Source organism: Oncorhynchus masou, chromosome 29 (assembly GCF_036934945.1).
Source record: "Oncorhynchus masou masou isolate Uvic2021 chromosome 29, UVic_Omas_1.1, whole genome shotgun sequence".
In the NCBI taxonomy this organism is placed as follows: domain Eukaryota; kingdom Metazoa; phylum Chordata; class Actinopteri; order Salmoniformes; family Salmonidae; genus Oncorhynchus; species Oncorhynchus masou.
Genome location: NC_088240.1, coordinates 60,758,397 through 60,785,488, shown reverse-complemented (window position 1 = coordinate 60,785,488; position 27,092 = coordinate 60,758,397). Strand labels below are relative to the sequence as shown.

General features: G+C 42.5%; 1 protein-coding gene across 1 annotated transcript; it reads left to right on the top strand.

Moving 5' to 3' along the window:
- The first annotated feature begins 596 nt into the window (after positions 1-596).
- Positions 597-26,316, top strand: LOC135520155 (beta-1,4-galactosyltransferase 3-like). The gene is made up of 7 exons (XM_064945512.1): positions 597-887; positions 15,564-16,899; positions 18,271-18,506; positions 21,725-21,912; positions 22,132-22,254; positions 22,446-22,550; positions 22,735-26,316. Exons 2-7 carry the CDS (start codon positions 16,614-16,616, stop codon positions 22,994-22,996), a joined length of 1,200 nt encoding a protein of 399 aa, XP_064801584.1. The 5' UTR covers positions 597-887; positions 15,564-16,613; the 3' UTR covers positions 22,997-26,316.
- The last annotated feature ends 776 nt before the right edge of the window (positions 26,317-27,092 follow it).

Sequence of the window (27,092 nt, the reverse complement as noted above, 5' to 3'; positions counted from 1 at the left end):
TATTTAACTCCTGCCAGTGGACCAGTAATTTAACCTACATTTAACAACTACCCAGTCCCATAACGTAGAATACTGAACTATTGAGTGGATTCCTTACCTTTTAAATAAGATGTTTTGTGTTGAAATATGCAAAAAAGTCAGTACTTTGGCTATGACCACAATTGGTTTACACTTGATTTTCAACTAAGAGATGAGTGATGCACCATTCTAGAATCTAGAACACATCTATTACAATAGAATACTTTATTTTCTCCCATCTGCCATTTGGTATAAAATCTATATTTTATTTGAAAGTACCATTTCTACATGAAAGCACAACTCAGAACGTGTACGAAAGATACAGTAGTAGGTCTCAATAAACAAATGTAATTTGTATTACACAATTTCTGTAATTGATGTTTACCATGTCTCATCGAGTCAAGCATATCGTGTTTTCCTCGTTCTATATTCAGTAACCCATAACACAAAAGGGTCGTTATGTCACTGTGTACTCCCCAACGTCACCCCATTCAATTGTATTGTCGGTGCATTCATTTAATTATTGTGAAACCAAAAGAGCAAGTCGTGGTGAAAATCAGGACATGCATACAGCACGAAAAGGTTCGAGGAGGTGCGCTAAACTAACTCTTAAAGTCTCTGCCGACGTTACCATTCATTACTACAAGCAACACCAAACAGCTGTGTACATCACTTCCTGTACTGGTTCTACATGTGAAGTGTGGTTGAAGAAGCAGCATTTCAACTTCGAAACGCAACCCTGGAGCAACTCGAATTGTGAAAGTGATGTTTAGTAATTCTGTTGCATGGAATAAATTATGAAAGGAACCATTAAGCTATCCACGATCAAGAGGGGTGGAATGGTAAACACCGTCTCGTGCGTTTAGTTGGTAAGCTGGCCACAGTTTATTTATTTTTATCTAGCTAACTAGCTAATAATGCTAACTGGATAGCCAGCAACGTTACGTTTAACAAATCATGACCGTGTATGAAATAAGTTAGCAAGTCGTTAGCAAGCTAGCAAAGCAGAAGGAAGTGGAGTCAGTGACGTTAGTTTGCCGGCTTTTATAGCTTGTTTCTCTGTCACATTTGCTAGTTAGTCCGTAGCTAATGTTGGCTATCTAAAATGTTGAATGTTTATTTATTTATTGTGGCCGCTTTAACAAGAGTTGTTGAGGCAAGGCTCGAGCCCAGGTAAATTAGCTACGCCAGAAATGGTGGTATCTTTGGTTACATCATGACTCTCGTACAAAATCTAAAGTAAGACTTGTATGGTCTAATAATGTAAAAACACAAAACGGATTAATTTACTGAACACCATAGTGTGTGTGTGTGTGTGTGTGGGCAGGCAGGCAGGCTACATGGTATTGTTGCATCTGTTCATGTCTGTGACCAAGCAAAAAAATCTTTATTCCGAAGGATAAGCTGGGTGATTTTGTTTTATTTCATCTTTATTTAACCAGACACGTCAGTTAAGAACAAATTCTTATTTACAATGACGGATTTAGCAAATACGCTGGATTTTAGAGAGAGAATGTGAATTTTGATTTTTTTTCTCTCACAACCTTTGTTAAGACTAAAATAACCGTAAACTTTTGGGTTAACAGCCATGTTCAGGGACAGATCGACTTTTTTTGTTTGTTTACGTCGTCAGCTCGGGGATTTGATCTAGCAACCGTTCGGTTACTGGCACAACGCTCGAACCACTAGGCTACCTGCATATTAGAAGTGCATAAGCCATTTTGTTACTTAAAGACCATATTGTCTGTATATATTTTAAGTATTTTGTCATTACCACCACGACAAGCAAATGTATATTATGTTTTTTTCAAGTGTGTACTTTGTTACCATGTATATGAATAGTGACAGCTGAGCACATGGAGGGAAATTCACATTTTGATGCCGGGAAATTATAGAAAAATTAAGGTAAATATAATATTTGTATTGAATGTACCTACCAAGTAGGATATAATTAAAACAAATTGTTACATTTAAAAAAAATGTTTTGATTATTTATTTAGGATATATTGTATGCTAGCTGTTCAACTGGAGTTAGCTTGTCATTCCCACCACACTTGATTACCACCACATAATGAACTGTGATGGTAAGGAAAGAATGTGGTAATGACAAAATGTATTAGTTCATACATTTTTACTAACCTTAAGACCTGAAAAGACTAATTGCATATATGATTAAGTTGAAATTGAACACTTATTTGCTATTATATTTTGTATTATTTTAAGATGATGGAGTGATTGTGATGTCTATTTATGTGACTTACTATGGTTATTACTGACTTCAATTATTTTCTATGAGATGCCTCCTAAATCAACCAAGGAGAGGACAAGGACATACTTTTGTGTGTATATATAGTGTATGTGGACACCCATTCAAAATAGTGGATTCTGCTATTTCAGCCACACCCGTTTGCTGAAAGATGAATAAAATTCAGCACACAGCCATGCAATCTCCACAGACAAACATTTACAGCAGAATGGCCCTTACTGAAGAGAGCAGCGACTTTCAATGTGGCACAGTCATAGGATGCCACCATTTCCAACAAGTCCGTTCATAAAATGTAAGCCCTGCTATAGCAGCACTGGTCAACTGTAAGTGCTGTTATTGTGAAGTGGAAACGTCTAGGAGCCACAACGGCTCAACCACAAGTGGTAGGCCACACAAGCTCACAGAACGGGACTGCCGGGTGCTGACGCGCGTAAAAATCGCCTGTCCTCAGTTGCAACACTTGCTACCGAATTCCGCACAGCAGTGCGCAGTGGAAACACATTCTGTAGAGTGATGAATCATGCTTCACTATCTGACAGTCCAACGGATGACTCTGGATTTGGTAGATGCCAGGAAAACGATACCTGCCCCATGCATAGTGCCAACCTTATGTTTGGTGAAGGACGAATAATGGTCTTAGGCTATTTATCATGGTTCGGGCTAGGCCCCTTAGTTCCGATGAAGGGAAATCTTAACCCTCCAGCTTACGACATTATAGACGATTTTGCCTTTCCAACTTTGTGGCAAAAGTTTGGAGAAGTCATGCTGAAACAGTAAAGGGCCAATGCCCCCACGCACAAAGCGAGGGTCCCATACATAAATGGTTTGTTGAGATTGGTGTAGAAGAACTTGACTGGCCTGCACAGAGCCCTGACATCAACCCCATCAAACACTTTTGTGATGAATCGGAACTAATGGTCTGTTCTGTATCTTCAACAAAATTAAACATACTACTGTGACATTAAAATGTTTAATGGTATTTCTCAAAAGTTTTATATGAAATGCCATTTCCACCACAGTGTCATTACCACAATGCTAAGTCATTACTATCACCGTACATATTTGAAGGAAATGTGTATTAATTACAGTTGATATTGATATTTTTGCCATATGTGAAACTTGTATGCTTGTTCTTAAGATAATTCTGAAAATAATGTAAAATATTACGATTTTAATGTGGTAAATACATGTTTCTGAGTATCTTCAAGGCCTATATGAACATTTAGACATGACAATGATAAATACATGTATTCAAAACTACCTTAGGCACAATTTTATGTAATTTCCTTTTCAACTAAAATAGCACATTTTATGAAGTGGTGGCAATGACATTTCCCCTCGGGTATATGGGGAAACCAATAAAAAAAAAAAATTTCTTTAAGTGCTATGGTCTCAGACTCTTAGATCTTGTTTCCAGACAGTGAAGAACATATTCCGAGATAAGAAGCAGTTTCAAGAGGTTTAAAATTCAAAAACATTTAACATCAAGAAATGCCTGTATTTACAAAATCAACCAGCTTTGATGGAAGACTTGTATACTCAAGGTTTAGGAGTATCCTGTGTACAGTTCCTGAACCGAGATCATTTTAAATCCACCTAGCAGCCTCTCTGTAAACAGGATTAGGAGGGAGTGAATGTAATTTAAAAACAGTTTGTGCAATCAAGCTCAGAAAGTGGTCTGTCTTTTGTTTTCCATATTTGCCCAGCCATGGCTGTTTGCCATCTTTTGAAGGTGGACAAAAGGGGCAGCAGGTAGGCTAGTGGTTAGAGCGATAGTCCAGTAACCGAAAGGTTGCTTGATCGAATCCCTAGCTGACAAGGTAAAAATTGGTCATTCTGCCCCTGAACAAGGCAGTTAGCCTACCGGGGAACAGTGGGTTGTCTTTGTAAATAATAATTTGTTCTTAACTGACTTGGCTAGTTAATAATTATAATAATAATAATATCTGCTCTGTAATCTGTTTGCTTTGGGCAGTGTCATTTGAGCTGGGCAAACCTTACTCCCTATTCTCCTCTCTGTTTTAGTTCTGTTTTTCCAGAGTGAGAAATGGCCACAACGACCCCGTCACAAGAGCTGTCAGGTTGACTGAGTGAATACTGGCTCTAACGTTAGACTTGCAGAGGGTTCTGTATTTTTGGACTCTGCGGTGTTCCTGGGATAAAAGCCTGACTTTATCAATGCAGATGTCTGCTGAACAGCAAGATCCTATCACAGAGTTTCCAAACTTGTTCGTATTTGCCCAAGCACTACACAGCTGATTCAAATAACCAACTAATCACTCATTTGATTAATTTGAATCCGCTGTGTAGTGCTAGGGAAAACCCCAAAACGTGAACCCAGGGGGGACCCCAAGGCCGAGTTTGTGAAATCCTGTTCTGGTGCATTTAGTTCACGTGAACGTTTGCAACGTTGCGTAACTGTTTGTACTGAATGACACTAATCACCAAAACGTTCTTGAACAGACATTGAGGTACGTTTCCTCCCATTTGGTGGGTGTGGCTTGAAGCAATGAGTGATGTATTTAAAGGGCAGTGGCCATGCTGACAGCGTTCCCGAAAACCTCAACCCAACCCCTCACTGTTTTTCAACTGGTCGTTCAGTACGGCACTGTTTGCGATCAATTGAACGTTCCAGAATGTAAAAACATATTGAACTCAGCTCTGGTCTGTACAGACATGCATTACTGTTCGAAAGTTTGGGGTCACTTAGAAATGTCCTTGTTCTTGAAAGAAAAGCACATTTTCTTTGTTCATTCAAATAACATCAAATTGATCAGAAATACAGTGTAGACATTGTTAATGTTGTAAATGACTATTGTAGCTGGAAACGGCAGATTTTTTTTATTTTATGGAATATCTACATAGGTGTACAGAGGCCCATTATCAGCAACCATACCTCCTGTGTTCCAATGGCACATTGTGTAAGCTAATCCAGAGTTGCAAAGAAAAAGCCATATGTCACTGGCCAATAAAAAGAAAAGATTAAGATGGGCAAAAGAACACACTAAACCAGCATCCCGGAGTCGCCTCTTCACTGTTGATATTGAGACTGGTGTTTTGCATGTACTATTTAATGAAGCTGCCAGTTGAGGACTTGTAAGGCGTCTATTTCTCAAACTAGACACTAATGTACTGTCCTCTTGCTCAGTTGTGCACCGGGCCTCCCACTCCTCTTTCTATTCTGGTTAGAGCCAGTTTGCGCTGTTCTGTGAAGGGAGTAGTACAGAGCGTTGTACGAGATCTTCAGTTTCTTGCCAATTTCTCGCATGGAATAGCCTTCAGTTCTCAGAACAAGAATAGACTGACGAGTTTCAGAAGAAAGGTATTTGTTTCTGGCCATTTTGAGCCTGTAATCTAACCCACATGCTGATGCTCCAGATACTCAACTAGTCTAAAGAAGGCCAGTTTATTTGCTTCTTTAATTAGCACAACAGTTTTCTGCGGTGCTAACATAATTGTCAAAGTTTCTAATGATCAATTATCCTTTTGAAATGATAAACTAGGATTAGCAAACACAGGGGGGATGCTTGCTCTCCATTTGTGGAAGAGACTGCAATGATTGCTTGTTCTTCTCCTACAGTTTGATGCTGAATATGCAAAAACAGGATTTTACAACAGTTAGTGAACTACTGTTTACATAATCAGCCAACCAGTGCTGTGTAACCATTCATTTGCTACCATTTAACATGTATTGGACATTTTTAAAGGGACATCTGGATTTTTGTAACAAAGCCCTTTTACTACTTCCCCAGAGTCAGATGAACTCATGGATACCATTTTATGTCTCAACTTCCAGTATGAAGGAAGTTGGAGGTCGTTTTGTTAGTGTTAGCTCAATGACAAAGTCTATATACTTCCGGCCTGTCCTTGGACACTGTGCTATCTAACCTCCAAACAAGCTTCAATGCCATACAACACTCCTTCCGTGGCCTCCAACTGCTCTTAAACGCTAGTAAAACCAAATGTATGCTTTTCAACCGTTCGCTGCCTGCACCTGCACGCCTGACTAGTATCACCACCCTGGATGGTTCCGACCTTTGAATATGTGGACATCTATAAGTAAATAAACTTATAAACTCTCCTTCCAGACTCATATCAAACATCTCCAATCGAAAATCAAATCCAGAATCGGCTTTCTATTCCGCAACAAAGCCTCCTTCACTCATGCCGCCAAACTTACCCTAGTAAAACTTGACTATCCTACCGATCCTAGACTTCGGCGACGTCGTCTACAAAATAGCTTCCAACACTCTACTCAGCAAACTGGATGCAGTTTATCACAGTGCCATCCGTTTTGTCACTAAAGCACCTTATACCACCCACCACTGCGACTTGTATGCTCTAGTCAGCTAGGCCCTCGCTCCATATTCGTCGCCAGACCCACTGGTTCCAGGTCGTCTACAAGTCCATGCTAGGTAAAGCTCCGCCTTATCTCAGTTCACTGGTCACGATGGCAACACCCACCCGTAGCACGCGCTCCAGCAGGTGTATCTCACTGATCATCCCTAAAGCCAACACCTCATTTGGCCGCCTTTCGTTCCAGTTTTCTGCTGCCTGTGACTGGAACGAATTGCAGAAATTGCTGAAGTTGGAGACTTTTATCTCCCTCACCAACTTCAAACATCTGCTATCTGAGCAGCTAACCGATCGCTGCAGCTGTACATAGTCTTATCGGTAAATAGCCCACCTAGTTATACCTACCTCATCTCCATACTGTTTTTATTTATTTACTTTTCTGCTCTTTTGCACATCAATATCTCTACCTGTACATGACCATCTGATCATTTATCACTCCAGTGTTAATAATCTGCAAAATTGTAATTATTTGCCCACCTCCTCATGCCTTTTGCACACAATGTATATAGACCCTTTTTTTCTACTGTGTTATTGACTTGTTTATTGTTTACTCAATGTGTAACTCTGTGTTGTCTGTTCACACTGCTATGCTTTATCTTGGCCAGGTCGCAGTTGCAAATGAGAACTTGTTCTCAACTAGCCTACCTGGTTAAATAAAGGTGAAATAAAAATAAAATAAAAATAAATATGGTATCTACTAGTATGCGGGCAGTTACCGTAGACTTCCAGTCATTGCACTAATGCTAGTTAGCAATTGTGCTAATGCTAGTTAGCAATTGTGCTAACGCTATTTAGCGATTTCTTTCGAACTGCGCTCAGAGACATAGAAATGCTATCCACAAGTTCATTGGACTCTGGGGAAGTAGATAAAGGGCTTGGTTGACAAAATCCTGAAGTATCCCTTTTATGGTCTGAAGTGCACTTGCCCATTAGCCAAGTAAGGAGTAGGCTTTTGGTTGCCTGTCAGATATGATCACTTACATGCAGAAATGCAATATTCTGTCTTTTATATGAACGTAGTTAATGAACCACACATTTTTATGTTGTGTGGTTGTTTTCAGTGTAAACTGTCACCTGCCCAATGGAACAACCACAGAGTAGACTCAACTTGCACGACTGCTCAGTTCACTTGCCCTTGGTGACAAGGCAACTTGTTATGCCTGTTGATACTTGTGGCTGTTTCATTAGTATTAGCCTTCCAAATTGTCAGATCCATTGCTGACCCTGCTCCCTTTCTGTCCAATCAGGGCAAGACATTACATTTTCCCCCAATACAATCTAAAACTGCTGTTGAACCTGTCCCAGGCTGCCATCTATATGTTTTCTGTCCAGTACTCTGGAATGATAGCAGCGGTGGAAAGGCAACACATTTTCCGTTCATGTCTGTGTGACTCTTAGTGCCCTTTTTTGTTATGTTTATGTGGTTATCCTCAGTTCTTCTGGTTGGTTCCTATGGTTGTCATTGCTTAGCTACTGAGCCGTGCAGCTTGTCATCATGGTGGCAATGAGTGCTGTCCCAGAGGTGTGTGTGTGGGTGCTTGAGCCACAAATAAACTTTGCACTATGGAAACTCCTCAAACTAGTTACTACCCAAGCAGCAGTAGACAGTAAAGGAGCTGTAGAGAATTTATTATGTATTTTTCTCTTCAGCGGTGAGCCTGTCCCAGTGGACTCAGACCTGAGGGAGCAGCTAAAGAGACATGTACCAGCTGCAATGACAATGAATGGCCAGTGTGTTGCCATGGGTCGCTATGACAAGGGCGCTAGCCCTCATTAATATGCTGACACTTTCTTTCACACTGTGTATGCTAATGTTTTAATTGCCTGGAGCGCGTTCTACGGGTGCGTGCTGCTATGGTGACCAGTTAGCTGAGATAAGGTGAGGCTTTACCTAGCAAAGACTTGTAGATGACCTGGAGCCAGAGGGTTTGGCGACGAGTATGAAGCGAGTGCCAGCCAACGAAAGCATACAGGTTGCAGTGGTGGATAGTATATGGGGCTTTGGTGACAAAACAGATGGCACTGTGATAGACTGCATCCAATTTGTTGAGTAGTGTTGGAGGGTATTTTGTAAATGACATCGCCGAAGTCAAGGATGGTTAGTTTTACGAAGGTATGTTTAGCAGCATGAGGCTGCTTTGTTGCGAAATACAAAGCCGATTCTGGATTGGAGATGCTTAATGTGAGCCTGGAAGGAGAGTTTACAGTCTAAACAGACACCTAAGTACTTGTAGTTGTCCGCATATTCTAAGTCAGAACTGTCCAGAGTAGTGATGGACGGACGGATGGGCAGGTGTGGTTGAAGAGCATGCATTTAGTTTTACTTGCATTTAAGAGCAGTTGAAGGCCACGGAAGGAGAGTTGTATGGCATTGAAGCTCGCCTGGAGGTTAGTTAGTGTCCAAAGAAGGGCCAGAAGTATACAGAATGGTGTCGTCTGCGGAGAGGTGGATCAGAGAATCACCAGCACCAAGAGCGACATCATTGAGGTGTACAGAGAAGAGAGTCGGCCCGAGGATTGAACCCTGTGGCACCCCCATAGACTGCCAGAGGTCCAGACAACAGGCCCCCCTGATTTGACACACTGAACTCTATCGGAGAAGTAGGCGAGGCAGTCGTTTGAGAAACCAAGGCTGTTGAGTCTGCCTATAAGAATGTGGTGATTGACAGAGTAGAAAGCCTTGGCCAGGTCGATGACTATGGCTGCACAGTATTGTCTCTTATCGATGGCGGTTAAGATATCGTTTAGGACCTTTGAACGTGGCTGAGGTGCACCCATGACCAGCTTTGAAACCAGATTGCATAGCGGAGAAGGTACGGTGGGATTCAAAATGGTCTGTAATCTGTTTGTTAACTTGTCTTTCGAAGACCTTAGAAAGGCAGGGTAGGATATAGGTTTGTAGCAGTTTGTGCCTGGAGTGTCTCCCTATTGTGTATTGTCACCTTACACCTGAGAGTGGAAGTGAGCCGAGGGGAAGAGCTTTTTTCGTCTACTCTTTCCCCTCACATGGTTTCTGTAAGCTTTGTTCATACCGTATCTTCTTTCTTCCTATACGCTCACACAGGGTGATACCAGGTTTGTTGAGCAAGAGGTGACACATAGAGACGTCTTGTGACTCATGGCAATAGATAATGAGCTCGTGACACTAGATAATGCAGTGGATATGACCAGTAACTTCATCAGACAGGCTTGACAGGTATAGTATTTGTTGGAGTTTGCTTCGTAATGGAACACTGGTGGCAGGTGATATGTTGGTAAGGTTCTTTTGACAATCCTGAGGTGAAACGTAGCAGAAGTCTGCATGACTCTAAGTGGAGCCTATCTTCAGTGTGTAGAACTGAATGGTTCTGAATAGAGTGCAAGGATTTGAGGGCCTTTTCCGCCCACGCTCCAAAGCTGTTTTGGAGCAGATTTGTAGACTACAGAGATCACAAGGTTAAAGCTGGAAAGCACAGTCTTCCACAGCTGACAGATGCTGACGGATGGATGGATATAGTACGCGTTCCTCTAATCAGACGAACATGGCATCGTCCAGTCCCTCATCCTTCTTTTCATGTCTGGCATCCCGCTCTGCTTTGGCAGGTTAAGGCTTTGGCAGCAGACTAACGCAAGGCCTATCAACTGTTTCTACCCCATCCTCTTCCTTCCACTCCTACACCCCCACTGCTGCTCTGCAGCTCTCCTTTGGGACAGATACACACCAGATGTTTTCGAGTACTTGGCTACTTTCCGCCACTCTTTTCTTCTCTTCTGTTGCGCTGCCTGTCTGTGCTTTTTGCTGTGGGGGGTGTGTGTCGTTGTTCTGTATTTCCCAGCAGTCTGTTGAGCTGGTTGGCTGACTGCTCCCCTCCCCTGGGACTGCGGGTCTCTTCGTGGGTCCCCTGTGCCTGGCCGACAGACTGGTTGGCTGGCTGGCTGCATGGCTATGGGCTGCGCATGTGTGGGATCCTGAATAACCAGCCACCCTAACAGAGATCCTTAGAGAATGATTTATATATACATTTCGCATACTTCTCGCTCTCTGGCCCCCTTCCATCCCCACCTCGTTTCTCTCTCTACCCTCAGCCCCCTCGATGACTACTATTCTCTCATCCATTCCAGTGTGTGCGAGTATGCATGTGTACATACAGCATACATGTAATGGTGATGGCTCCAGGCAGATAAGGATTGTCCCATATCTTGCCTGTAATCTTCCATAGCTGCCATCACTCAGTTTAAAGTGTGTGCTGCTGTACTGTCTGAGGAGGAGGGGGTGACGTGAGGAGGTGGAAGAACACTGGAGGGAAGATATTTGTTTTGGCTGACTCGGGCCTGCATGAGCTAGTCATGCCAGTTCTACCTCTTTGACTTTCAAATGTCGGGACTCGAGAGAGTGAATGCTGGTGAGACTACTAAACTAGCTACTTGCATTGGGCCTACTCTGTGTCCTCTCTCCCTCACCTTTTGTCATTTTCAGATTCCCTCACATAGCATCACATAGTCTGAGGAACAGGGGCATCGAAATCAAGTCACTGGCTCTTTTTATATGTGTGCTGAGAAGGCAAGGCCCTGGCTTTGTCAAGGGAGTTGCCAGCTGACAAGTTGTCCTGCTACACTATATCCCAGGCAGCAACCCTATATCCCATTTCAAGTCAATACGGCCACTGAGAGCTTAACCGGGCTAGGATGATACTATACACACCCTGTTGATCAGCTGACTATTCATGTTAACACCTGTGAAACTGCAATGGACATTGGACATGCGGCAGTATAGTGTGCATTTAAACCAAAGTAAATTAAGGGTATCATGTTTGCTCTAAGGATTTAGCCACTATGCCTATATGGTTGCTGTCTATATGATGCTGCTGGCCACACTCATTTGAGAGGACTGCCTGAAGTTTCACCTTCCACCTGCTCATATTTAAAGTTGAAAGAAAAAAAGTACTCATCAAAAGCAAATGTTTTTTTCCTTCTTCCTCTCCTCACTCCCTCCCCCTTTCTAACTATCCTTCCTGTTCCAGTATCTCCACATTTTGCTGACTCATGTCATGCTCTCACCCTCTTGTCTTTCCATTTCTCTCTCTCTGTCTCTGTCTCTGTCTCTCTGTCTCTGTGTGTGTGTGTAATGAACTTGTTTCCTCATTGTCTGGAGATTAAGGAGTATTGAAGCTGAAAAGGTGGGGTAAGGGAGATTTCTGTTGAAACTGATGTGCTCACATTTGCAGATCTCACACATGCATATCAGGGTTTTCAGGGGTTCTGTTATGTAAATGTGGCACCGGACATTTGACCAGCAGCACTTTAATTTACCAGACATTTGAGAAATGTACCGAACCCATGTGCATTGGGTGCATAACCTGAATAGGGCGTCCACCCACGGTGCTCAGAATGACAATCACATTTAGAAAATGTAAATAAATAAATGTAAGTTGAATATGCAAGGACGTGTATCCTTACTGTGCACTCTGAAGATGAGAAACAAACCCAATCACTAGCATAGGCCAAGCATGAGTTTCAAGTTTGGGGAAGCACATTTTCACCATCAAAATGCACCATTATAATATAGCATTCCGTGCATCATCGCATTTGCAGATTTATGTAAGGAGTCCAATCAAGTTGTAGAAACATCTCAAGGATGATCAATGGAAACCGGATGCACCGGAGCTCAATTTCGAGTCTCATAGCAAAAGGTCTGAATACTGATGTACTTTTTTTTGCTTTGTCATTTATGGGGTGTTTTGTGTAGATTGAGGGATAAAAAATAAATAAAAAATGTATCCATTAAATAATGCTGTAATATAACAATGTGCAAAGTCAAGGGGTCTGGATACTTTCCGAATGCACTGTAAAGTAGCTAAATCAAAAAACAAAAATTGGTCACATGCACATTAGAGGTCAACCGATTATGATATTTCAACGCCGATACCGATTATTGGAGGCCAAAAACCAGATACCGATTTAATCGGGCGATTTTTAAAATGTATTTGTAATAATGACAATTACAACAATACTGAATGAACACTTATTTTAACTAATGCATTAATAAAATAAATTTAGCCTCAAATAAATAATGAAACATGTTCAATTTGGTTTAAATAATGCAAAAACAAAGTGTTGGAGAAGAAGGTAAAAGTGCAATATGTGCCATGTAAAAAAGCTAATGTTTAAGTTCCTTGCTCAGAACATATGAAAGCTGGTGGTTCATTTTAACATGAGTCTTCAATATTCCCAGGTAAGAAGTTTTTAGGTTGTAGTTATTATAGGTCTATTTCTCTCTATACCATTTGTATTTCATATACCTTTGACTATTGGATGTTCTTATAGGCACTTTAGTATTGCCAGTGTAACAGTATAGCTTCCGTACCTCTCCTCGCTCCTACCTGTGCTTGAACCAGGAACACAACGACAACAACCACCCTCGAAGCAGCGTTATCCATGCAGAGCAAGGGGAACAACTACTCCAAATCTCAGAGCGAGTGATGTTTGAAACGCTATTAGCGCACACCCTGCTAACTAGCTAGCCATTTCACATCACATCGTTACACCAGCCTAATCTCGTGAGTTGATAGGCTTGAAGTCATAAACAGCAGAGCTGCTGGCAAAACGAACGAAAGTGCTGTTTGAATGAATGCTTATGAGCCTGCTGGTGCCTACCATCGCTCAGTCAGACTGCTCTATCAAATCATAGACTTAGTTATAACAATAACACACAGAAATGCGAGCCTTAGTTTCCAGATTCGACCATATTAATGACCAAGTTTTCATAACAATCGGAAATCGGTCATTTTGGACGCCGATTTTTTTTTTTTATACCTTTATTTAACTAGGCAAGTCAGTTAAGAACAAATTCCTATTTTCAATGACGGCCTAGGAACAGTGGGTTAACTGCCTGTTCAGGGGCAGAACGACAGATTTGTACCTTGTCGGCTCGGGGATTCGAACTTGCAACCTTTCGGTTACTAGTACAACGCTCTAACCACTAGGCTACCCTGCCGCCCCTGGAAACAAAGACATTTATTCTTTCATTGAAATACGGAAACTTTCCGTATTTTATCTAACGGGTGGCATCCCTAAGTCTAAATATTCTTGTTACATTGCACAACCTTCAATGTTGTCATAATTACGTGAAATTCTGGCAAATTAGTTCGCAACGAGCCAGGCTGCCCAAACTGTTGCATATACCCTGACTCTGCGTGCAATGAACGCAAGAGAAGTGACACAATTTCACCTAGTTAATATTGCCTGCTAACCTGGATTTCTTTTAGCTAAATATGCAGGTTTAAAAATATATACTTCTGTGTATGATTTTAAGAAAGGAGCAACGACAGTCCTTTTTCGCGAATGCGCACTGCATCGATTACATGCAACGCAGGACACGCTAGATGAACTAGTAATATCATCAACCATGTGTAGTTAACTAGTGATTATGATTGATTTAAGTTTAATGCTAGCGAGCAACTTACATTGGCTTCTCACTGCATTCGCGTAACAGGCGGACTCATCGTGAGGCAGGTGGTTAGAGCATTGGACTAGTTAACCGTAAGGTTGCAAGATTGAATCCCTAAGCTGACAAGGTAAAAATCTGTCGTTCTGCCCCTGAACAAGGCAGTTAACCCACCGTTCCTAGGCCGTCATTGAAAGTAAGAATGTGTTCTTAACTGACTTGCCTAGTTAAATAAAGGTATAAAAAAATCGGCGTCCAAAATGACCGATTTCCGATTGTTATGAAAACTTGAAATTGGCCTTAATTAATCGGTCGGCCTCTAATACACATGTTTAGCATACGTTTTCAAAATGCATACTGCCTCCCGCTCATTGCAACGTGGTGTGTGATGCGTTGATGATGCCTGCCTTACGTTGCCTATGCATTTGAATGGGAAGCTCTTCAATAACCAGTTGATTAAAAAAAGCTGCGTGGTTATTATAATTAAAATGCTCTCTTTTTAATCGTGGCCCTAAAACTATTGTTAACAGATTGCATGAATAGTTTTTGTGAAATGGTTTGGCCTTAAAGGGCTAGCTGACAGATTTTCCACAAAAAGGCTGTATTGTGCGTGTGATGCATAAAGAATATACGTGCCAATTTAATTCTACAAAATTATGCAAATTAACCCATAGACCAATAAGCATGACTGGTCAAATGTATTTCCATCAATGAGTAGGCTGTAAAGCATTATTTCGCAATGTTTTTTTTTAGGTGGGGGGGGGGACAATTGTCCGTAGCCAATTTCATTTATCGGCGTTTAAATGGTTTTATGGCCATTACTGGCTAACAGAAATCTTGATACATATCATTATTATACATGCACACACCCTCGCCCATTGACTCTCATCCTGTTTTCTGCAACTCTGTATATCTCTCTTCCATTCTGCCAATCCCTGGGCTCTCAATTTGGGATTAGGATTAGAGTTAGTCTGAGGCTGGCGTCTTTAATGTGCACTAATTGATTCGTGAGTGCCGACGTGTCGGGTTCTCCAACAGATAGCCTTCGCAAGGAAGGAGGATTACGTGAGCACAAGTAGCAGGACCGTTTAACGACCCACGATCCTTCTATGGTCTGTCTGAGGGGTAGTGGTGGTAGTAGTAGGACTTTTTCCTAGAGCTAAAACGTTTTCCACTGCTTTCTATCTTGACTCTCTGAATTGCTTCAGCTTCTCTGAGCTTGTTTCTTTCTGCTCCTCGGTTGCTGCCAGCGGTCTGTCCTCTTCGAAGGCGTCTGTATTGAAGCTCCTGTTATGCCTGATTCCTCTTGGCTCTTTCCAGCTGGGCTGTTTAGCTGAAAACAAACAAGCTGTTTGTTCCGGCTGTGCATTATTTATGTGGTAAACAGTCTAATTGGGAAAGATGCCAGCAGCAACAATAGATTATTATAGGATGTCAATTCTTAACCACCTACCTCTCTCTCTCTCTCTCTCTCTCTCTCTCTCTCTCGTTGTCTTTCAGAGCACCATTCTCGTGATTGTTCCCAGCCCCTGTCTGCCAGGCCTGGTGGACCCCTCCCTCTTGGATGTGTCTCTCAGCCCAGAGCGTCCGTCAGAATGGGACAATAGCCGCAGTCGCCATCGGACCTTCCCCTTTCTCTCTTTGCTCTCTGTCTGCCCTGTCCCCACACCCTTCCCCTAACTCTCACACACACACACAGCCAGCCCCTGACTACTCCTCCTCTCACTGTACTGGTTTCGGTCCACTCCCTCTTCCTACCTCTAGCCAGCCTTGTCAAGCCAAACGAAACCATAATCCTCTGTAAAAGATAGGGGCCTATACAGCTGCCTGTGCTCTCTTTTGTTGTTAGCGGCTGTTTGTTTAGAGGGCCCCATGAGAGTAGCGGCTAGAGAACACAAGGCAGCACAACAGCACCCAGTCAGCCATTTTACTGGAAACAAACGAGCTGTGGTGGTGGTTTGGACACTGATGGAGTTCTAGTAGCATGATGTTGGGCTGGCATCGCCACCACACGCCATTGATGAACCAGAGGGCCACCAGCAGACTTTGGAGATCAACACATCTCAACTTGTGGTGGGACAAGAGATTGAAATAAAGACATCTATCTTTTTTCAGGATACTTTTTTTTTTTGCCTCCATTTTTTTGCCTCTCCAGTGATCAGCTAAACCAAAGTGCCTTTCTTGGTTTCTCACTGTGCTTTTACTATAAACTTGATCTAACTTAACATCACACTCCAATATCTGAAAATAGATTAAAAAAGAAACATTTCAACATCTCAAGGATTTTGCACTTTTCATTGATGCATCATCATACCATTTGCTTGTTGCACTTGTCATATCATACAGTTGCACAATACTGCCAGTGCACACTTGTTTACAGTAAAAACATACACCTCCATTCTGACTGTTGACAATCCCCCCCCTTATTTCACCAGGCCACAAAGTAAGCATTCTCTCGCAGCGTTCCTCTAGTGTAGGTTGCTAGGACTAACGAAGCCAAACCTATCACCAAACCGCTCTCCAAGTTCCTTGTGACGCAGAGCCGGCGAAATGGCGACGTGGCTACAGTCAAAATGGCGCTACCTGTTCATGTTCCTGGGTGTCCAGCTGGTCGTCATGGCACTGCTGTCCCGTGAGGGCTACCACAAGCGAGTGTCATATTTCATCAGGATTTTCCGCAAGCTGGAGACCACTGCGACGGGGACGTCCGGTGCCGGCTCGCCCCACGCACGCAATCACACGGGCAGTGACGTCTATGCCAACTTGTCCCTCCTGGCCAAGGCCCACGGCCGGGGCGAGGACATGCCCTACTGCCCCAAGACGTCTCCCCTGATAGGTGAGTTCAGACACAGAAATAGAAGTCCTAGAACTGGCAGCCCCATTTATATTTCTCTGAGTTCACCAGCCGTCGTCTTCAGTTACCCAGCGCTCCCCTTACCTCTTACTTCAATCCCTCTCCAGACTGAAACTGAAGAGGGAATGTTTTTTACAATGTACGCCAGAACAATACTTTCTCGTAAAAATAAAGTGGCTCAGATACTTGATTAGTGTGCCAGAAAGCAAAATGTGGGCAGTCAGAAAGCCTCGGTTGGTTTGTTGTGGAAGGGAATTTCCAAATAATTCCACACACACAACCATCCTTACTTGTTAGTTGGCTACTGATCTGACCAGGTTGGATGGGTACCCAAGGCACCCTGGATTCCTGGGAAAGTTACCATTTTGAGTAGACATGATATGGTGGAACCTTGGCTTCACCTATACAGTCAGGAATTGTTCAATGATGGCCCCTAGTAAGGGAAGGAAGGATGTGTTTTGACTTTGAGATTATTCAAACTGAGCCAAGACTTGGTGGCGGCTGACCCAACAGGAGTGTGTGTTTGTACGCTTCGACTAGAGGGACTGAATATACTTGTTGAAATGGTCAGTTTGCCTTGTGTCCAACTTCCTACTTTTTTGCATTCAAATTTGGATATATACACTGAAGCCAAGAGATTTGCCTACAGCAAAGGCTCCTATAATGTTTTGCTTTTATTTATTTGTATATATTTTTTTGTACTTTTTTTTTTTTTTTTTAACTAGGCAAGTCAGTTAAGAACAAATTCTTATTTTCAATGACGGCCTAGGAACAGTGGGTTAACTGCCTTGTTCAGGGGCAGAACGACAGATTACCTTGTTAGCTCGAGGTTTCGTAAAGTCCAACGCTTTAACCACTAGGCTACCTGCCGCCCCAATCAGTAGGTTGTCCATGCTAGCATGCTCGTTCTAACAGGGTTTTGGGGATTTGAGATCAAATGTTTGACATGAGACGACAGTATGTTCCACAAGTATTTGTTTGCAGTGGTTACTGACTTTAAAGTGATAAACTTCAAAGCACATAGGCTACATAGCCTAGGCCTACACTCCCCCATGTATTTATTTGGACAGTGAAGCTAAAATGTTTTAATTTGTCTCTATACTGCAGCATTTTGGGTTGGTGGTACGTTTTATGAGACAACAGAACAGAATGGATTAAAGGGGGCACACTGCGTTCTGTACTGTCGTCTCATGTAAAACATTTGATCTCAAATCCCCAAAACCCTGTTAGAATGAGCATGCTAGCATGGACAGCCTACTGATTTTTAATTCATTGTTGTGTGTTACGATATCGGTCTAGAAATAAAATGCTGTCATGACATCTAGCTTCTTCTCATCCCGTTTCTCTTTTCAGGTGGACCGATCCACGTCAGCTTTCCTTCCGGGTTGACGCTGGCCCAAGTTGCGCGGAAGAATCCATTGGTGGTCCTCGGGGGGCGCTACAGGCCGCCTGACTGTGAGGCGCGGCACCGCACCGCCATAATCATTCCCCACAGAAACCGGGAGCACCACTTGAAGTTCCTCCTCTACTACCTTCACCCATTTCTACAGCGACAGCAGCTCAACTACGGCATCTACATCATCCACCAGGTGAAATGCATTCGTATATACACACACACACATTGTTTCAACAAAGGTTCATTTTAAAAGGGGCAGTCGGCAGTTGCTACATAGCTTTTTGGATGTATAAATTAATGATATGTACCCATTTGATTCTTGAAGAATATAACTTATAAATGCCTCATGAGCCTAGTTCAACTGTCACACTCTATGAGAACCCAACATGAGTTTGTTTTTCTCCAGTGTTTGTAAACAAAGTAAATGTAAACAAACACTGTCTAGCCTCAAAACATGGTTAAAACGGTCATGAATGTTCAGTCCTTGCATCCATAGCTCTATGAATTGGAGTGGTAACACATTTCTCCAGCCCCATCCATCAGCCTTTTACCAAAAAGCGGTTGTGATAAACACTTTGTTTCAACTGCTGATTGCTGTTTTAAAGACAACGTTGATGTTATCAATTGATTGTGCAATCTGTAATACAACCTATCAGTATGATTATGTTCTTTACACTTCCTGCAATTGACCAAAATATATATCCATTTGGACTACCTTCTAGCTGTAATGGTGAGGCCAAGTATACATTCAGCCTAGATCAAAACCACCCTCTGGTGTCCTAACCATGGAATCACACACAGCCTTATGGTTGAAAGATGCTTACCGGAAGGCTTAACCAAGTTTAATCTTCTTAACAACTTGTAGCAATCCCTTTGTTTACACTTTAAACAAGCACTTTGTTTTACCCTCACACGGTTAGTCAAGTTGTCTCTGCCTGCTTGTTGTTTACCTGCAACAAATGAATGCCAAGCCAACCTCTACCAAGTTAGAGCCAGGTTAATTTTGAGACGCTAAGGCATTTACCATTAGAAAGATGTTACAGCATCATGTCTAAAGCATTTATTCATGACTCTGCATGTGTGCAGTATTTTTGCGTAACCACTGCTAGATTGCACTCAACTCAAACAAGATGATGCAAGCTAGCAGCAGTTCAAGCATTTGTGTGTCTTCAGCTGTGGTTGGTTGTCATAGTTACACACACACACACACACTGAACCACAGGAACAAATACTACTCATGCTATTGACCTCAGTGAGGAAAGAGAGGAACTAGTAATTCAATACCTATGTCAATAAGGTAAAAAATATATTTCCGGACACTCGCCCAACAAATCACGAGGCAGACATGCCAGAACGCTGTATGTCATTAGTGGATACTTTCACTGCTCTCGGGGCAGGTCTGCCGGCTTTGACTAGAGGAAGTGACTTTTCATAGCAGGTAGGAGAATTAGTTTAAAATTAGGAAAAGGGCTAGGGTTAGCTAAAATGCAAAAATTGTCCCAGACTCGAAAATATGTAGCTACAACCAGCCCTGAGAACAGTCTTGGTTTCCACTAATGTGATCCACGTTGCTATTCAAAGCCAAAGTTTACAGGCAAAATCTTTTGCAGTGGTCTTAATAATGGTAGTTGATGCAAACTTAGCCACTTGTGAAATGCACTCATTAAATAGAACCTCTGGGGCCTCCATCTTGCTAGCTACTCTGTAGTATTTTATTCAAGCAGATAAAGCAGTGACCTAGGCAGTGACGCAGTTCCTCTATGCCAACAGAGTCCATCATTGAAACCAGACCTGTGTTGCCTACGGTCAGCTTTGAGACTACTAATGGAGATTAAACTGTTTAAAAATGAAGTCGCACACTCCTTATATTTAATACACTTATGGAACCAATGTCAATGTTTACCCTATATTCATTTATCAGCGGGGGCCCAAATATGATATATGCACTACATGGTCAAAAGTATGTGGACACCCCTTCAAATGGTTTAGGCTATTTCAACCACACCTTTTGCTGACAGGTGTGCAAATTGAGCACACAGCCATGCAATCTCCATAGTCAAACATTGGCAGTAGAATGGCCCGTACTGAAGTGACTTTCAACACTGCACCGTCATAGGTTGCCACTTTTCCAACAAGTCAGTCCGTCAAATTTCTTCCCTGCTTGAACTGCCCCGCTCAACTGTAAATGCTGTTATTGTGAAGTGGAAACGTCTAAGAGCAACAACGTCTCAGCCACGAAGTGGTAGGCCACACAAGCTCACAAAACGCGACCGCCAAGTACTGAAGCACGTCGCGCGTAAAAGTCTGTACTCGAGTTGCAACACTCACTTCCAAACTGCCTCTGGAAGCAATGTCAGCACAAAAACTGTTCGTTGGGAGCTTCATGAAATTGGTTTCCACGGCCGAGCAGCTACATACAAGCCTAAGATCACAATGCTCTATGCCAAGCTTCGGCTGGTGGTGTAAAGCTCGCATCCATTGGACTCTGGAGCAGTGGAAACACGTTCTCTGGAGTGATGAATCACTCTTCACCATCTGGCAGTCCGACGGACGAATCTGGGTTAGGCGGATGCCAGGAGAATGCTACCTTCCCTAATGCAAGTGCCAACTGTAAAGCTTGGTGGTGGAGGAGGAATAATGGTTGGGGGCTATTTTTCATGTTTCGGGCTAGGCCCCTTAGTTCCAGTGAAGGGAAATCTTAACTTAGTGGCAACAGTTTGGGGATGGCCCTTTCCTGTTTCAGCATAACAATGCCCCCGTGCACAAAGCGAGGTCCATACAGAGATGGTTTGTTGAGATCAGTGTGGAATAACTTGACTGGCCTGCACAGAGCCCTGACCTCAAACCCATCAAACACCTTTGGGATGAATTTCAATGTAGACTGCGAGCCAGGCCTAATCGGCCCAACACCAGTGCCCGACCTCACTAATGCTCTTGTGGCTGAATAGAAGCCCCCGCAGCAATGTTCCAAAATCTAGTGGAAAGCCTTCCCAGAAGAATGGAGGCTGTTATTGCAGCAAAGGGATGACCAACCCCATATTAATGCCCATGATTTTGGAATGATGTTTGACAAGCAGGTGTCCACATACTTTTTGCCATGTAGTGTATCTTTAGCCATCTATGGTTCTGCTGAGATGCGCTTTTAAATGGATCGTCATTAGCTCAATGACAGGAAGTCTATGGGAACAGCTAGCATGTCATTGCACTACCGCTTGCAGCAATGCACCCTGTTACCCTTGCCACCACTGCAAAAAAAAAACCTAGGGGAAATGGTGAACGTTCATAATGAATAACTTGTTTTTATTGTTATAATTTGTATGGAGACCATGTCAATAATGAATATTTGCAGGTTGTTGCTGACATAAGGGTCTCTAAATGCCATTAAAACATGTCTTACTTGGCCCTCTTTAGGCTGGTAACTACACGTTTAACCGGGCCAAGCTGATGAACGTTGGGTTCCGGGAGGCCATGCGGGAGGAGGACTGGGACTGCCTGTTCTTCCATGATGTGGACCTCATCCCTGAGGACGACCGCAACACCTACATGTGCGACGCCAACCCGAAGCACGCCGCCATCGCCATGGACAAGTTTGGATACAAGTCAGTCAATTCTCTTTTATTTTTTTTATTTTTCCTCTTATGGTTATTAGTTCCTCTTTTCACTGTGAGTCTCATTGATTTTCACAGTTTTATTCAACACAAAATGTATTATTTTAGTTGTCATTTAGTTCTTTCATTATGCGTGGCTTCACTCATTTCTGATTTCACTTGTTCCCTATCTGATCCTTCATTTTTATTTTAATCCTGTCATTCTCCTAGGCTGCCTTACAAGATGTATTTCGGAGGGGTGTCCGCGTTGTCTCCACTGCACTACCTGAAGATGAACGGCTTCCCCAACAACTACTGGGGCTGGGGAGGAGAGGACGATGACATTGGAGTCAGGTGAGAGTGGTCCTTGGGAGTTTTGGGGGTGGAGCATTGAGCCAATTCATTGAGCTATGGACCCATTGTGGTTTGTTCTGTCTAACAAAAGGATACAATTTAAAGACACTGAATAATCCTATTATTTATAATAGATAATAACCCAATTAAAATTCTTTCTCTCTCTTTCCTTCCCTCTCTCCCGTTCTCAGAGTATCCCTAGGAGGGATGTTCATCTCTCGTCCATCGGTGAAGGTGGGCCGATACAAGATGATCAAACACAAGCTGGACAAGGGAAACGATGTGAACCCCAGGAGGTATGGTACAGGACTGACACGTGTTTGTGTACGGCTGAGGTCCATTCAGTAGGGTGACACGTTCAGATTCTTTCAAATAGGCAGCACATTGTATCTGTAAATTTTATTTTTTTATATTTTTTTATTTCCATCTGCTACCTCTGAATGTTGCCCTCTAAGCTCCCCTCTCCCTGCCTCCTCCTAGGTTCAACATGCTGGCCAAGACCCGTCAGACGTGGAAGCTGGACGGCATGAACACTGTGGAGTACGAGGTGCTGTCACGTGACCACTTCCCCCTCTACACCAACATCACTGTGCACATCGGCACCGAGGCCGGCCTGCATGCCGTGGCGCCGTCGCCCAAGATCCTTGCCAAAGCCCCAGAAAAGCCGCCAGTCGAAGCCCCCACCAAACCTCCAGCCAAGCTCCAACAGGAACAACAACGGAACCAACCCACGAACCACTGACTTGGACCACCTTTACCCACTCCACTCCCATCCACCACCGACTCTTCCCTCCTAACTTATACCTGGGAGCAGGGATGTGAGAGGGGGCCCTGGACCCTTAAATCGCTCCTTTCTTTGCCTTCACACCTCATAGCAACGCCTACAGTGGGGAGAGGTGGGTGGCTCCCCCTATTGGACTATAGGCCATTATACACACATGCCTTTTCCTTCTGTTCCTTCCTCTGGTTTGATCAGCATTCTCAACTGAGACTTTAACAATAGCAGAGACTGAATCGAAGACCAATGCTCTCCACTGCCTAGATAGAATCTGTGGGCCGAGGCTTTGTCTGCCTATATGAATTACTGTCACATTCTCCACTCTAGTTGTGATTCTCGAGCTTGTCCAGCTATGTCTCACCACTCCACTGACTGACTCTGTGAAAGGGACTTATGGTAGAGGACAGGAAAAAAGACTGACTCTATGAGTTTATATCGCTGCCAAAAAACCCTGTTGCCTTAGAAATACCTGTCTTGTTCTATTTGTCCTTTTAGTAGAACTTCAGGTCGAGGGTTATGAATGGAACCGGTTTCTAGTGATAGCAAGATTAGGGGATAGAATAAATAAATGAAAAACCATTTTATGCTACTGATATTGCAATAGCATATGGGTCTTTCTGCTGATTAGGTGGCTTTTGAGTAGGAGAACTTGATTTCACCCAATTTTAACATTCTGCCATAAAGAGCACAAAACACGGTTTCCCATCTTGAGGTAAAAATTAAAGAAATGACCATGGTAGGTGCCAAATAAAGTAACAGAGTTGACCGTAACCGGGTTAAGTCAGCCATAAATCCCCTTGTGACCGAGCGAATGGAAGCTTGTTGTGTGCAACAGGGAGGGGCAATTGAATGCAAATTCAATTGTTCAAACATTTCTAGCCTGTTTATTTATGGGTAAAAGGGTAGACGTGTTATGTTCTACCTGCTCTGTTTTCCAACAAAAAACACCTGACAATGGCCAGAAAGAGTAGAACCAGCTCACCTGCTTGTACACTATAATTTGACTATTAGATGTTCAATCTTTCTTTTTAAATAAAATATTTCAAGAGGAATTTCACCATATTAAAACGAGAGTTCAGTTCACTTTTTTTTCTTTAAAATGAATCACTAATCACATTAAGTCATTAACTCTTCAGAAATTACAAAATAACTAGGGCTTTCAAATAATGGTGAGGTAAAGTGGGTTAAAATCTTCCCAGAAGTCACAGGATGCTTAGAGGGATATGTCAAAATGCTGAATTTTGGCAGTTTAAAAAGTCTTTATTAAATCAGATTTATTACATTTTCCTTGTGGTCAGTATTAAAGGACACTTCATTTAATTGAACAGGGTTTTAATATTTAATTTCTACTTAATATAGCAAAGGGACACAAGGCACTAATTTCAGAACGACCCATATGTAACTGGTTTTACAGTTTAATATTATACGAAGTGAAGCTGCTACCCTGAATATTGACAGGGGTAAGTGCTGTTTGCAATTAGCGTGGTAGTCACTCCCTGGACCGTCTTCATAAAGCATCTGAGTAGGAGTGCTGATCTAGGATCAGGTCCTCCGTGTTCTTATCAAATTCATTATGAAAAAGGCAACAATGATCCTATATCAGAACACCTAGTCTGAAGCACATGCACAATACAGGCCCTGAATATCAGGCTGATTATTGAAGGATTTTCTTACAGTATGTTCACAGTTCTGGCACATCTTTTTGGTATGGTTGGGTTTCATCTTATCACTACAATCAGAATGTCTTTTCTCCAGTTATCTCCTTCAATCTCTAGATTGCATTGACGTGGGGTTGCATTTTGCCTTGTCAAATAGAATAGGTGCGGGTGACATGATCAATGCACTGCCTTCAGGTGGGCTGGCTATATTCACATCAGAATGGTGGTTTGTCATTGTCTTTTATCTTATTGTTTGTTACCTTATGGAGCTTTTATGTTGGTTTCCTATGATTTGTCAATGTAGCTTAAAACTGAGGGATTCAAGTCCTAGTGTGGCTCAGTCGGTAGAGCATGGCGCTTGCAACGCCAAGCGTCGTGGGTTCGCTTCCCACTGGGGCCACCCATATGCAAAAAGTAGTGGCCCCAGCCGACTTGTAAGTCGCTTTGGACAAAAGCGTCTGCTAAATGGGATATATTTTTATATATTTTATATTTAGTGGGCTCTCCATAGTCAGAGAATTGGGATCCATCTCCATACTCTAAATTGGCTGAATGATTTGAAAACCAGGAGAGCTGAAAACCAGGAACTTTGTCCATGGATGACCAGAAACCACTATAATTAATTAGGTCTATAAACGGAGTCAGGCACTGGTAAGTGACGTGGAAACTAGTGGTTGTAGTACACTCATTGGTTGTACTGATTCTGCTGAAGCACTGATTTTAAAGATTGATATAGGTATACTGGGTTAGCATTTACAGCATTTCTCCACTAGCCATTCTTTCAACATATTACTTTTTTTATTTTTTGCTATCTAAAATCTGTCACCCTTAGAATTCCCCAGTGCAATGTACTCCTCACTGCATGGCTTGTCCCCTGACTTTCCTCTTTGCATGCTGTCTGGACCCCCTGACCAATATGATTGTTTACACTAGATCCCTACTAGGAATTGAACCTCTGTGTGTACATTACATAGAGGACTCAGGCCTCTTGGCTGAAACCAAAGATGGCTTCGAGAGAAAGCATTGGATGCCTGATAGTTGTGCTGGCGGTTGCATGCTGACATGGGAATAGATAGGATTCCACTTACTCCAGTAATGCTGAGGTTTTTGTGTATGTTCTACTATCTGATCTATGAATCTCTTGACCTTTTCTACTCCATATGAAGCCTGATTATGCATGACACACAGACCCTGTATTAGATGAGTGGAATGTACAGAAAACCACACACAGACCACTGTGACAGGAATTCACATTTGAGTTTCCAGAAGCATGCTGAAGTGTATGCTTGTGTAGTGATTCGTAAGACGTATGCTATATGTACCTTTTAACACTTCATGTAGTGGTTTATTATATATCATGCTATTGCATTATGTCTATTTGTGCTCTGCAGTTTGGTTCAGTTGATGTATAGCTTGACTTTCACTCCATTATGATGTGGATACGCTGTCCAGGGTGACAGCGCCAGAAGATGGAGCTCACCACAGGGCATTGAAAATGTAACAAGGACAATGTGATACTGTATTTCTGATTTTTAATTCCTCTATCAATGAAGTCTGCACAGTCCAGAGTGGCCTTATACAATGATTAATAAACAAAAAGATTAGTCAAAGTTCCTTCTGACTGGATGAACTGTGTGGGATACCCTTTCTGTAGCTGAACACAGCTCTGGTTGACAGTCTTGCAAGAGGCCATTTTTTTACACTATTGTAAAGTAGTCTGGCTGACAGCTTTTGGTTACAGCTTTTTGCTGTGTAGTCACGTGAGTTGCGTCAGCCAGGCTAGTTGTAAAGAGGATAGAACAATCTACAGTATTTGTGAAAAGTGACGTAAGAAATAATGAACAGCTTCTTGTCATAAATTATACAAAACAAATGCTTTTTACTAGGTACACCAGGGCTCTCCAACCCTGTTCCTGGAGAGCTAACCTTCTGTAGGTTTTCACTCCAACCCTAGTTGTAACTAACCTGATTTTCAGCTTATCAACTAGCTAATTAGTAGAATCGGGAAAGGGGTTGGAGCGAAAATCTACAGGAAGGTAGCTCTCCGGGAACAGGGTTGGAGAGCCCTGATGTACAGAGACAAAGGTATGATACAGTGCTAAAGATGCAACTGATTTACAAGAGGAATAAGATTCCCAGAACCGATACTTTGTGACTCCAATTGCCTCTGAACTTGCACCTAACCAGATGTGCAACATTGTAGACCTACTGTAACATGTAGCATTAGAAATGATAGTACTTTCAAGATCATCCCTAAATCCTTACTCAACCTTAACACACTCCAAGGTTTCCTTCTTTCCAATGAAAGAACATTTATTGTTGATTTAGTTTTTAAAAAATTGGGTCTACTGTAGTGGGAAATTGTCAGTTAGATACGTCTAGTATAGTTTTACTGGACATTT